A 14,223-nucleotide genomic window follows, 5' to 3' on the forward strand; every position below is an offset into this window, starting at 1 on the left:
TTTGGCTTAGTTACAGTGCCTTTTACGCATTTATTGGTTGAAATAAATATAAACATGAAATTCTATTTATTGCATCAGGGTAATCTCACACTGAGAATAATCTAATCTGTAATATGAATTCATTTATTATGTGGTTAAAATAATAAATAAAAATGGTTGCAGCAGTTGTTGGGTGTAACACAACACTTGCCAGTCTGCAACGAGGTCTAATGACGCAAGGTGAATTAAAAAGTTAAAAATTTAAAGTGAATTAAAAAAAATAATAATCACACGAGCTGAAAATGAATCAACATGGTCAAATATCAGACTAAAATAGAACTGAAAAGTAAATGTTTTTCTGTAACAGTAGTTTTAAGTATTTGTGTAACTGAAGGAGGATTTCATAGACTTGCATAAATGTAACAATTTTTGTTGAAATAATCCTAAATGTAGAGATAAGACTCTAAAAATCATTTTGAAACATTCAAGCTGTTCACTGAATATTTGAGCAAAAGTAAATTATGTACAAGAATATAGAAAACTCCAAAAAAAATACCAGGACTGTAATCATCAAATTGAGCTTGTTAAAGTCAATTTGATGATTAAAGTCTTATGTATGGAATAGAAATTAACTCCTACAGTTTCATTCATGAGGCGTGACAGAAGCAGATGCAGGAAATGTGTTGGGTTGTTTAGTGATACTAAGACATTACTCTTTGCTGCCGTTCTCTTAACAAGTTCTGAAGATTTTGCTCCCTTTCACCCACTCATGTTCTCACTACAGTCCAACAGTTAACTAGTCTTTGTTGTCCACAGACATCATGGCCTACAGCCTGACCTTGCATGTGAACTTGTCCATTTAAACTCACTGCAAACAAAAAGGACTGATCCTAAACGCCCTTAAATTCCTCACCACTCCCTTCTTTCTGTTGTAAATGTCCTGCCTCACCTTCACTAAGTCTTTGCCACACCTTACTCTCCTGCAGGGTTGGACTGAATTTGTGCCAGTGGCAGTAAGTATTGCTAACATTTTGCAGAGGGTGTCAAAAGGTGCCAGCCATATCAGTTTGTTACAGCGGCCTAGGACACAATTAGTATTTCTAGTCACACAATTAGCCTGTTTAGCTTAGAGTAGCGTACCTGTATATACTATACAACTGTTTAATTACTCCCTTTTTTCCTTTATGAAGAATTTATTGGTATGATTCTGCTGTTTCCTCTTTTTATTAAACATTATATACATCAACTTGCCAATGGGGATGGAAATTAGACACTTGGCTATGAGCTCATGTACATAAATGCAAAAATACATGCAAATACATTTTTTAAACATAAATTTGAAACAATCAACAACAGAAATATTAATGGTGGTTGTAAAACAACTGAAGAAGCATTTCTGTCATCTACTGACATGAAGTGTGGATATAATGCTAATCTACAGTATGTGTGGTATGATATGAACTAATTGATTGACAGCTCTGATGGGGGGGTTTGACCAGATAGGATGGCCAATCAGATTTCGATAACGCTCCTGGTTATTATTGGTTATAATTTAATAAGCAGTGTAAGACCTGTAATAAAAGGTGGCTGCATTTCCTTGAGATAAAAACCATTTAACAGAAACAGTGTTACTGTTTTGTATTTATACTGCTCCGCGGGATGTTCAGAACGGAGGTAGCGTGGCCGAGCGGTCTAAGGCGCTGGATTAAGGCTCCAGTCTCTTCGGGGGCGTGGGTTCGAATCCCACCGCTGCCATCAATCTTTTGTACCAAATTTCTTCAGTTGTTTTATTCATTGACTGCGAGCGAAACAGGGAGAGTTACCTAAGCAATTCAAGCATCAGCTGTGGTTAGTATCGCATAAACGACTGGTCGTGTAGTTTTGATGGTACTGAAATGAGCCCCCCCTTCCCCCCCACGTGTCTTCTGCGCTGACTCAACATGGTACCTTCAGTCCAACAGTTAACTTCAGCTGCCTGAGTTGTGCTCCTCTGCGAGTTCCGCACATTTTTTTTCTTACAGATGTGAAGGGCCAAACTGGACTGCGAGGTGTGCAGGTGAGTTTTACTCATGTCCTGGTATGGTTGTTATTTCCGTAAAGATAACTGACTCTTATTTTTTTTAGCATGTGTCTTTAAGCACGCCAGGCTGTGCTACTGTGCTAGGCTAGTTGCTACCCGGCTAACAGTCGTATCTTATACTTATACAGGAAATCGTAACGTTAAGCTTGTAGCACTTTGTCCTACTTTTTCTTTTTACTTGCACATTATTTTTAGTATTTAAATTTTTAGCTATTTTGAGGCCCGGTTGCCAGTTCATGAGGGGTTTGTGCTAGCTTGCTAATGAAGCTAACGCATCTAAACATTGACTTTTAAATGATTTGCTGTCTGCAGTGGGTGTTTGAACGGTATGAATTCACTGTTTTATGGATCTGTTAGACATAGTTTTGATTATTAGATGTTTACATAGAAGCAACTCATGTTACTGGATTGGATTGCTAAGTGTTTCATCATATGACTGTTACCTGGGCAGTGTCAGTGAATGCATCATCTGCTAGTTTAATAACTGTTTTTATTGATGCTAGCTCATAATCTTGTTGTTCATACAACCTGGCAAGGCTGCAGATAATGTTGATTTAACCATAAGAGTGTATCATTTCAGAATTTTCTTAATTTTTTTTATCTGTTGTCTGTTTCAACTTTGTGTAGCATGACTTTCAGCCATTGTAGCTCGATTTATGTTTGTTTTTCCAGGTTGGCTCTCTCTGTATCACCTGCCAGTCCTTTCTGGTGACCTCTTCCAGCCCCCTGCTCCGATCACATCAATATGGCTAGTGGTGATGAGGATGATCCCATTATAGAAGAGGTATATTTTTTGTCATAAATCAACATAATTATGTAAATATAAAGTGGAAGGAAATTATAGACGGTATTCAAAGTTTTTTTACAAAAGAAATCCATCTTTTAGGATGTGTTTCTTTCAGCTTTGCATGTGTAGTTGACTGACATTTTGCATGTTTTTCCTTGCAGTGTAGTTCAAGCTCAGTCACATAATATGTGGAGGATATAAGAATATTAATTTTGTCTGAAATTCTCAATTGAGAATAGTTTCTGTCCCTTCTGACAATCATAAAGAGGCTCTAATTATGGCTCTAAGGATGATCTTAGGAGATATTCCTTAGATGCGTGGTGAATGGAGGCAAATCTGGTTTTGATTTTTGCTCTGTTGAAAACAGCCCACAAACTATCGCCCTCACTTCTTTCTTGTCAGCCATATTTGTTTATTCTGAACTTGCATTTGCTCTTGGGGAGGTTTAGCAGGTTTTTCCGTCTGTTTGTGTTTGTGAGGTGGCTGTACTCCACACTGTAGGACTAATTTTTTTGTATCATCATGTGTAGGGTTTCAGGTTTTGGAAATGGGCTACCAATTTTTAAATCTTGTGCATATAAAGTGTGCTTGTCTGTCTGTGCTGCACCTAATGTGGTATGCTAACTGAATGAAGACTCATGCTCTAATCTTTCTAGCATTTCTCTGTCAAGACTTAAGATGAAATAGATCTTGTTTTAGGGTAAATATTTTGTAAAAGTTGTCCTTCTGAATTTGACCTTACCTTTTTTTGCAGACTGTAATATTTGCTTCCAGAATTAGAATGTATTATATTAGATATTTTGTTAGTTTGGTCACACTAGAATAATAATGAACAATAGATGAATGAGACGGTTCTGTTCAGGCTTTCCGTCTTGTTCGTATTTTCCGTTAAGATTTCTACCTATAGTGGAAAGTTTTTAATTGTCTGGAATTGGATTTATATATTTCAGGAAATTGTGGGAAAAGGAAAACAGTGGTCTGAGAAAAACTTGCACTGATGTTCATTTGCAAACAACGTTTCTGTTTCCTGTAGATTGATGTATATCTTTCCAAAAGCCTTGCAGATAAACTGTATCTTCTCCAGGTGAGCTTTTATTTCGTCGTTTTTTTTGCATTCCTCTGAACTGTCTTTGATGTGATTGACTGTCAAACGTTTAAAATATCTGGGGTCGCTTGCTTCTCTTTATTTGTCTCAGTACCCGGTGCGGCCGGGCACCATGACCTACGATGACGTCAGCCATCTGTCCGCTAAGATCAAACCCAAACAACAGAGGGTAAATGGGCCTGTTTGTGATATCCACTGTTTGGTTTCTGTCTTTTTAAGTCTGTGTTTGGGTTTTTACTCCTTTCCTGGATTACGGCCGTTGTAGAAACAAACAAAAGAGGAGTAAATTTCCGCCAAAAAAGTCAGACATTTTTAGGTTATACTCAGTAAAATCTCAGTTCTAGTAAAAAACTTGGAAGTCCAAAATTTCCTAGAAACCCCACAGCCCCAGGAATTTTTAGGGTAATCTCAGAAACTTCCCTGTCTTTTTTTATAAGTTTCAAAAGTTGAAAAATGTTGATGTTTTTTCTAGAAAAGTTCTAACTTTATCAAATTCTCGACTTTTCAAACTTCTAGAATTTTTCTGAGATTAATTTCAAAATTAGAGTTTTTTTCTAGCAAATTTTAAACTTTTCAAGCACAGTAATTTTCTTTTTTTTTTCATGAAAATTTTAGAGATTTTTTTTCCCTCTATCTGTAAGCCTCTATAAGACTTTAAATTACAATTTTTCTCCCTCATCAGAACAGAAACCTTTATTTTATAATTTCACTTATTGGTTGGTTGGAGTTGCTTTTGAGTTTGTATCAAGCTCACCTTTGCACTTATTTGTCAAAAACATTGAATAGGATCTTTTAGAAAATGCTCCGAACATTTAATCTTTTTCTCATACTTCTCAAATTTAACGTCTCTGAGAATTTGTGCTTCTTTGTGCTGCTCGTCAATCAGCTGGAGCTGGAAATGGCCATCAACACAATGAGTCCCAACTACTGTCGCAGTAAAGGAGAGCAGATAGCGCTGAACGTGGACGGGACGTCCTACGATGAAACCAACACCTACAGGGCGTACGTCAGCGGTTAAGCCATCAGATTTATATCTGAAAACAAAATAAACTGGTTGGTTTGTTTACTGGTCTGATTGTCCTGCTTGTTTTCTCCTCTGCAGAAAAATGATGGACAAGCAGACGTTCTCCTCCATGCAGGCCACCACCAACACGTCCAGATATGCGGCTGCTGTGTTTCGCAAAGGTCTGACCTGATTAGCTGGTTAAGCAGCTGCTGGAGTGTCCTATAAAATTATTAATACATTCTGTACTTTTGCGAGTTTAATCATGTGACTGCCACAAACCGTAATGTGTTTCACTGGGATTTTATGTGACGGAAAAACAGAGTGACACATTATTGTGAAGCGGAAGAAAAATGAAGGGTGGTTTTCTTAAAGAGGTGTGTGATCATGCATATTTTGGAATCAATCTGATACAAAGTAAATAGCATCACTATCGATGTTTTATTCTCGTTCCACATTTCGTCAAACTTCTAACCTTTCGGTGTTTTTCTGGTTTTGCCTTTAACTTTTTTTGCTAAACGAAGGACAGGATGTGGAAACAGAAGCGGGAGAAAAGCTCAACATGCTTGTGTGCATCTTTTAATGTGAGCAGGTGAGCTGCACATCACGCCTCTAACGGGAATCCTGCAGATGAGACCGGGCTTCTCCTACCTGGACAAAGCGGACAGCAAAACCAGAGAGCGCGAGGCGGCTAACGAAGGTGTCTGTTCAACACATTCATTTTTTAAAATTGCTGCACTTTTACTCCTAGTAAAGGTAGAAAATCATATCAAAAACGTATTTATTTGATTAAAAATTGCTGAAATATCTCCACACTTTGTCTCTCAGCTATCAGAATATTTCTGTCATAAAAACTGAAACTAAATTGTGTTCAGAAGTCAAGATTTAACTAATTCCTCCCCTCTTTTAATTGATAAAGTTAGAATGTATTGATTCTAGTAGGTTTTGGTGTTTCTGCACACATGTGACCAGAGTTTTGTCCCTGCAGGAGGAGATTCCTCTCAGGATGAAGCGGAGGAGGAAGCCAAAGCAATTACTGTGAGTATTTAGATTTAAAACCAAATTAGAGGAGTCCTGATTATTTTTACTTTTAAGTTCCCATGCAGAAGAGAAGAGAATTTTCAGAATTTATTCTGGGTGTGTTCATTTTCAGGTGAGGTTTGCCCGACCTGAGTCCGAGCAGGCCCGGCAAAGGAGGATCCAGTCCTACGAGTTCCTGCAGAAGAAGCAAGCAGAGGAGCCGTGGATCCACCTGCAGTACCACGGTGCCAAGGTAGAGGGAGCTCTCTCCATTTATTACAGAAAGTTTTTATTTAGTTTTTGCCGATCCTTTGCAAATTCTTTTTACATTTCTCGTTATTTGATTCAGGACAGCCGATCGGACCATGAAAAGCAGTACCTGTACTGTCAGTCAGTGGACGCCTCGCAAAACTCTGAGCTGGTCAAAACTCCAAAGTGAGTGTAACCAAAACACATTATGACATTTAAGTTATCATAACATGGAGAATGAATACTTTTTGTGTAATATTATGTTATTTTGTTTTTATATATTGCATATTCCTATCATTGCCTAAATGGCTCTCACTTTGCCGCTGTTGCACAGAAATTTCCTCATTGGGGATGTTTCTGTTTTCCCAAAATGAAACATGCGATAGTGGCCAAAGAAAACAAACAATGTAACAAGTAAGCTTATTTTAAAAATGAATGTTGACAGAAGGTTGATCCTTAATCTTTCCATCGAGTCTAAGGATGTTTCCAAATCTTAATTTGGACAAAATTATAAGAGATTATAAAAAGTTTAAAAATACTTTTAAAAACTAGTGTTTTTGCATTTTCTTTAATTTTACGGTAAATCTGATCACATTTATTCTGTGACTTTTACTGTAAAGCAGTCTTTAATTCATCCAAATCTGCATTAGTTAATTTATTTAGCTTGATCGAACAAAGTCGATGTATAAATCCAGAATGATCCAGAATGCTGCTGCTCGCGTTCTCACTAAAACCAGGAAGATAGAGCACATAACACCAGTTTTAAAGTCCCTCCACTGGCTCCCTGTAGCTCAAAGAATAGACTTTAAAATACTGTTGTTAGTTTACAAATCACTGAACGGCTTAGCACCACAATACATTAAAGATCTGCTTTTATTGTATCAACCTTCCAGACCTCTCAGGTCTTCCGGTTCTGGTCTGCTCTGCATCCCCAGAACCAGAACCAAACGAGGAGAAGCAGCTTTCAGCATCTATGCACCACGAATTTGGAACAAACTTCCAGAAAACTGTAAAACAGCTGAAACACTGACTTCTTTTAAATCTCAACTGAAAACCCACCTGTTTAGAATTGTATTTGAAATGTAATCAATTACAAATTTATTGATGTAACTTGACTTAATGATTGATTCTATATTGCATTGTGATTCTGTGTTTGTTATGATGTAAAGCACTTTGAAATGCCTTGCTGCTGAAATGTGCTATACAAATAAAATTTGATTGATTGATTGATTGATTAAATCTGTTTCTTGTGCTGAGAATGGAATAAATTTTCTTTTTTTTAATTTTCAAATTAGTTCCAAAGAATGTGCAAACCGAATGCCTTTCTTTGAATGAGGCAAACATGCAAAACTCCCAAACTGTTTCTTTAGCAATAACGCTATTAGGTGATTATAATAGAGGAATAAAATGTAAAGAAAAAAACGAGTAAATTAAGCTAAATTCTGGTTTTAACTCCTATTCTGTTCCCGTCTTTGTCTGCTCTTCTCAGGGAGTATTTGGCGATGCTGATGCCTCCACTGGCTGAGGAGAAAATGTAAGCGTTACTTGATTTTATTTATTTTCTTGTTGGTATAAAGCAGCTGCAGAGCTGCATCGTTAATGTGACCGTCTCTCTGTGTGTTAGCGCCAAGCCTGTTGGTCCCAGTAACGTTCTGTCCATGGCTCAGCTCCGCACTCTGCCGCTGGGGGAGCAGGTCAAGACCCTGATGAAGAACGGTAACAGAAAAAAAATCTGAAATCTATTAAAAACACTTAAAACCTTCAGATTTTAATCACTGTTTACGTTTTAGTTGGTTTGTTTTACTTGTTTTGTTCAGATATCTGTTTTATTTATTAGAGTTTGTAACTTTTCTTTGCAGTTAAGGTGATGCCTTTTGCCAACCTGATGGGCCTTCTTGCTTCGGGTACTGACCAGACATCAGTGCTGCGCTGCATCCAGCAGGTGGCGCTGCTAGTGCAAGGCAACTGGGTTGTAAAGAGGTGAGGTTTTTGTTCTCCCTATTTGTTTAAAGAAAAATGTTCAGATAATAGAAGAAAAAAGTATATTTAAAGTTTTATTTTTGTCCACAGTGATGTTCTGTATCCTAAAAACACCTGCAGTGCTCATAGTGGCGTTCCTGCCGAAGTTCTCTGTCGTGGCAGAGACTTTGTGGTGAGACGCTGCTCCAGTTTTTCATTAAAGTACCTGAGTCTAAGTCAGTTTGTAGATTATGAAGCCATAAAATCAGTGGGTTCTTATTTTTAGATGTGGAGGTTCACAAAGGAGCGCTCAGTGATGAGGAAGGAGATCACATCCATCATCAAAGTAAGAAGCACTTTGATGCCTGAACTGGGTGATATTAATTAGTAGTTCCCTTTTAGTATTTGTTTATTTCTAGAACTAGACTTGTACAACTTTACATTTCAAACTTCACATATATACAGTATTTTCCAGACTAAAAGTTGCTCCAAATATAAACAGAACTATGTTCTCCTTCCCTCCGCCTCCATTAGCTTCCCCCTGAGGACGTGAAGGAGTTCCTGGAGCACGTGGCATCTCCTCGGGTCAACCGAGGCTGGGAGTTCCTGCTGCCCACTGATGCAGATTTCATCAAGAAGCACCCAGACGTTGCTCACAGACAGAACATGCTGTGGCTCGGTATCCAGAGCAAGTAGGTTGTATTTGTAGAGCATATTAATATGCATTAAAGTAATAGGGATGCAAACAATTAACCCATTAATGATAATTGTCGATTAGTGGTTTATTAATGAAAAATTTGCTCCAGTCGATTTACTATAAGCGGTCCAATCAGACATTCTTTTAGTGGTGTAGTTTGGCCGCCATCCCACAGAGGGCGCTGCTGGCCATCCTTTGGCGGATTGACAAAGAAGCAAAGATGGCGGCGGAGCTATCCCGAGACGGGAAACAGAAACGGTCCAAACGGAGTCCTGTGTGGGATGGAAAATGCACTTTATGTTTGGAAATATAAACACTCGACAAGTTCCTTAAGTTTCGGATTAACAGCGCTAATTTAGCCGAGCTGAATGACGGAGCCAAGTACTCTATACTGAAATGCTACGAAGGTGATGATAATATGACAGAAAGCCGGATGAGATAACGGAGAAAATTGTAGCATGATGTTAAAAGACATGGCGCCGATAAATACGGTTGATTTTGAGGGCTGTGGTGAGTTGATACATTTAATGGAGCGACGTTTTAATATTCCTTCTAGAGAGGTAGTTCTGTATGAATTAAGTATTTCTTTTATTCTATTCTTTTCATCTTTTATTTTGCTATTCAGTAACCTAAGATATTCCTGTATATATAAGTTTAATGCAAGAAAACTATTTTCTATTTAATTTTCAGTTTATTCGGTCAGTATTTAACACAGCTGGCACATTGTAATGTTAAAACTTGCAGATTTTTTTTTTCCTAATTTAATATGAAAAAAATTGCCTTTTATGGAAAGTCGATCGGGCCTCATGTTTAAGAAAAAAACGGACACTCATTAGTTGATCAGTAACATCAATCAGCTTTAGATTAACTCAATAATCAATAATTTGCTTCCCTATGATGTACATATTTTTCTTTATAAATTTCTTCTTTTTTGAAAAACATTCAGGCCTGTTTTTTCTTTAAAGGTTGGAAAAAGTTTTCAACTTCTCTAAAGAAGACTTCATGCCAAAGAATTCCCCTCAACCTGGTGAGTAACATCTCAGTCTGAGCCTGGTTTGGGGTTTTCTTCCTGACATAAATCTCACATTGTGTGTTTTGTAGAGCCCGTTCATGTCAGCGGTGCGCAGCGCCTGAAGTTTGCTCAGGAGCGAGCTCAAGACAACCAGGCGTCGCTGCAGAGGGACCTGGACGGCAGACGTGCAGGAAGCAGCGTCCAGATCAAACAGGAACCCAACGGCGATGTTGCGGAGGAGCTGATGGACACTTCTTCCTCCATCCACAACGGTTCTGTTAATGGTTACTCCAGCGCCACCTCCCCCTGCTTGGATCATACTAACGGAGGGAGCCCCTCCAACAGCTTGACCCCGGAGCTGCAGGACTTTGTGACAAAGACTTTCCAGAAACACGTTGTGCTGACGCTGAATGAGCTGAAGAGACTCTTTAACCTCTACCTGGCTTCCATACCGGCTGGACAAAACGTCTTCAGCTCCATTTCCGATCACATGCTGCAGGACGCTGTGCTGCTCTGCCACTGCAAGCAGATAATGGTGCCTGTAAGTATTCACAAAAATGAGTGCTCTTCTGTTTTCTCAGTGTTTCAGAGGCTATGTGTTTACAAGTTTGTAAAGAGGACATATTTTGCAAAAATCACATTTTGTGCTTTTTTGTATTTTCATTTGAGTCTCTACTGCTTCTAACAACAGCTTAAGCAATTTAAAAAATCAAAAAGGAAAACCCAGCTGTTTTTTTGGCAATCGGGGAATATTTAATTCCCTGATTGTGATTCCTTGTTTTTCTTCCACTTTAGTTTCCTGCTCAGAGTAAATTAGCTCCTGATGAAAGGAAGGTGTTTGGTCTTTGGGAGACAGGAGACAACTTCGACAAGGTGAACTTTACTTCCCACACAGCATTGATCCACACATCTCAACATTTTCTCATGAAGTTGTTTATCTTTTCGCCCGCAGCACCGCCGCCTGCTCTACGACCTTTTCACAAAGAACCACCGGGTCAGGAGGAATGTGATCCAAGCCAGACTTGCTCAGGATTTGGGCGACGTGTCTAAAGCCGAAGTCGATCGACTGCTTCATGTAAATAACGGTGGAAATTAAATATTATTAGAAATAACATTATAATCAATTAAACTCCAAAGACTAAACAGTAGAGTGTTGCATCCTATGAGGGATAACACCATATTGTTTCATTTTCTAATGCAAATCCAAAAAGTACAAATTCTTATTCAGCCACTTCACTCTGATACTCCTAAATAAATAAAATTATGCTTTTTTTCCAAATTATTTTTTAAAATATATTGAAGCTAATTTGTGAACATGTGAAAAGTGGTGTGACTATTTCTGCAAGGCACAGTTCCTACAGCCACCTCTCTGCCATCAGTCTAACCTTTTGTTTTATTTTATTATTATTCTATTCAGGAGTGCTGCATCAGCAGTGCAGGGTTTTGGTACCTGAAGGGAACGTTGCAGTCATGACCCTGATGACCTGCCCGCCTTCGTTCACCGACAGATAATCAAACTCTCTCCCTCGTGTCCGACGGGAGGCCAGACGAGACCCGACAGCCAAACAAAGCAGCCGGTTCAGGCCTGAGAGCTGGGGATTGGAGGATGGAGACCTCGGCTGCGCTCTCTGCTCTGAAGAAACTGGGGGAAAAAAAAACAACCTCTGATGCAACAGCAGGAAATAAACTCACTCAAAGCCGTAGAGACTGAGAAGAAATGGTTTATAATCACAATGAAGAAATGGTAAAATATACTTTTTTTTTGCCTTTATGACTTTTTTCTGACCTGGATAGTGTTAGAATGTTGGAAACATTTCAGACTGTTTTTATTTTACTCCTCTTTTGGCCAGAAAATACGGTTTACAGGAGACAACTTATTCAGTTTAGAATCCATTAATTTAATGCATTTTTTTAAAAGATCTGACTTTGGGTTCAGAACATCATATTTATCTAATCTTTAGCGCATAGGTGGAGAAGTACGAGCTGCAAGGAATTAAATGTATGAAGTTCTTTTAACTCCTGAAGACAAAATGGAGACATGATACATGTCAAGTAAATACTGTATTACAAGCCTTTTGGGAAACCTGGATCTGAAATCTCCATCAGTCAAATCTGTAATAATTGGTCAACTTTATTAATTGAATGAACATCTACTGTAAAGTTGGCTTCCTGAGCTGATCAGACATTTTCAGTTTTGTTTTTTTTCCTGGAAGTGAACTTTTTTTCTGAACAGAACCAATAAAGATGCAATTTGAAATAAAAAATATATATTTTTGTCTTTAAAGTTGAACAAATTTCCTGAACAGTAAGTGTCTTTTTTTAAACTCCAGAAGTTAAACACCTGTCTGGACGAGAGGAGTTTTTGTTTTAAAATGGATTCAAATGTATGTAATGCAGTAGGAAAAAATTAACTTACAATATTTGTATGATGGGTCTACAAATATATTTTAAAAAATAAAGATTTGCTCTGATTTGATTTAAAAAAAGAAAATGTAATATCCCACCAAGATGAAATTGAGGCAAAACAGAAGCTTCAGGTTATAAAGGTTCACTCAAAAAATGTCTTGGTGTTAAAAACAATATATACCAAAACAGATTAGCAATAAAAATGCTAATACATTGTACAAGACTATAGCAGAAAAAAAAAATTAGATTCAATCATACCCCTTGGACTTTTCACATTTTGTTCTATTACCAGTATAAACTTCAAAGTACTCTACAGTACTTTCATGTTCAAATAAAATAAAAATTATGTATAAAAATATGTATAACCAGCACTCTGAAAACATTCGCAGGTCTTAATAAAGGCAAAAAAAGGACATGTTTTGACAACAATCCTAAGCATGTAGCCAAAGCTACAACAGAACGAGTTTGATGAAGGCATAATTATATCTGACAACGGCCCAGTCAAAGTTCAGACTTGAATTAAATTGAGAATGTGGGTCAAGGAGTGGAAAACCATGCAAAGTCTGGCACAATTTGAGCTAATTTGCAAAGGTAAATGAGAAAACATGTCTACATATGTGCAAATCCAGGATTAGTAGATGTAATTACAACATGTTTAATAAAGAACTGTAACCAAACATCTTGATGTGTAGTAACACAATAACCAATTCGCATACAAGAAAACACATGCTTGGTAAGCAGTGTATTTAGCAGTACATATTGGGACAGATTTTCCAGATTATTTTTCTTAAAGTGATTAAAGAAACTAAGAGTAAAGCCAGTTTGCAGACCATGTTTCAGGTGGAGCTCACCTCTGAAGTAGAAACCTGCTGCAGCAGGATGTGGGAAGCATCAAAGCTGCACAATCTGCTGGTAAAGGAACAGGAAGAATCAAACCATTGACATGTTACAGAGACCACATGCACTGTTTAGAGCATGCAGATAGCAGAGGATAAAAATGCTAGTTTAATGTGTTTGTTTACTGCAGATCAACATTTTCTTTTGTAAAAACAATTGTGAATATTCTCATTTTGAACACGATTTAACTTCAGACTGAAACATAGAGGACATATTGGTGCCCCACTTTAAACTTCAAGCTGGGATTACAATCTTTTTGTCTCGTAAAAAAGAAATCCGCTGAACCTCTGCTCTCCGCTTTCAAACACTTACAATAACCTGCGATTACTGAATGAGGGGATTTCTCACTAGCAGCTTAAATGCAGGTATCAGTTTTCTTGCACAACATAACGGCATTAACGGCCACGTCTTATTTTTCCCTTACAGTCATTAATAATCAGTTACACATGGACAAGTTTGGTATCCACAGAAACCTCAGACTCTTGGCTAAAAGCTGATAAAAACCATTTGAGTATTTAAGTTTAGCACGAAGCGACAGACGCCAGTGACCAGGAACCTTCATCAAAAAGTTGGTGTAGGGAGCTCTGACAGTGCCAAAAAAGTTATTTTTTGCATTTATAGTATTTATAATATACTTCACTTTGAACAATTTCCTATTGTTTTGCTACATTTTGATAAAAAAAATATAGGTTGATTTCAAGGTATTTGTTACAAATACAAATTGTTGGAAATAAAACAAAACTCACTCATAATGACGTTTTCAGCAAGATATAGGACCTTATTTAAGATAAATAATTCCTTAACATTGATAAATAGTAGTAAATCCACTGGCAGATTGTTTATTACATGGGGAAAATGTATAAGCAAAATAATCTGCCAGTTGAGCTAATTCTTTTTAAATCAATATTAATTATTTACTTAAAATAACCTTATTTACCTTGGTGAAAAGTTACTTGTAAGTTAGTTGTTTTTTTTTTGAGTGTGCTAAGATATTTGCACTAGAAACTAGACCAAAAATACTTGGTAAAG

General features: G+C 37.5%; 1 protein-coding gene and 1 non-coding gene across 3 annotated transcripts; both read left to right on the top strand.

Moving 5' to 3' along the window:
• Window positions 1-1,652: 1,652 nt before the first annotated feature.
• Window positions 1,653-1,734, top strand: trnal-aag (transfer RNA leucine (anticodon AAG)). Its single transcript has one exon. It is a non-coding gene; the product is annotated as a tRNA-Leu (tRNA).
• A 51-nt stretch (window positions 1,735-1,785) lies between these two features.
• On the top strand, window positions 1,786-12,157 carry polr3e (polymerase (RNA) III (DNA directed) polypeptide E). Of its 2 annotated transcripts, none has more exons than XM_032574907.1 (21): window positions 1,786-2,035; window positions 2,732-2,843; window positions 3,880-3,930; window positions 4,043-4,120; window positions 4,838-4,953; window positions 5,054-5,136; window positions 5,547-5,654; window positions 5,943-5,992; window positions 6,108-6,227; window positions 6,324-6,409; window positions 7,713-7,757; window positions 7,848-7,939; window positions 8,083-8,203; window positions 8,294-8,375; window positions 8,469-8,528; window positions 8,717-8,874; window positions 9,845-9,906; window positions 9,981-10,432; window positions 10,687-10,764; window positions 10,844-10,966; window positions 11,309-12,157. In XM_032574907.1, the coding sequence occupies exons 2-21, from the start codon at window positions 2,805-2,807 to the stop codon at window positions 11,363-11,365; spliced, it is 2,061 nt and encodes a 686-aa protein (XP_032430798.1). In that variant the 5' UTR covers window positions 1,786-2,035; window positions 2,732-2,804; the 3' UTR covers window positions 11,366-12,157. The 2 variants fall into 2 exon arrangements, with proteins under 2 accessions (XP_032430798.1, XP_032430799.1); XM_032574908.1 differs by having other exon boundaries at window positions 1,786-2,027.
• Window positions 12,158-14,223: the final 2,066 nt, after the last annotated feature.

The sequence above is a fragment of the Xiphophorus hellerii genome, chromosome 10, assembly GCF_003331165.1.
Source record: "Xiphophorus hellerii strain 12219 chromosome 10, Xiphophorus_hellerii-4.1, whole genome shotgun sequence".
Lineage (NCBI taxonomy): Eukaryota > Metazoa > Chordata > Actinopteri > Cyprinodontiformes > Poeciliidae > Xiphophorus > Xiphophorus hellerii.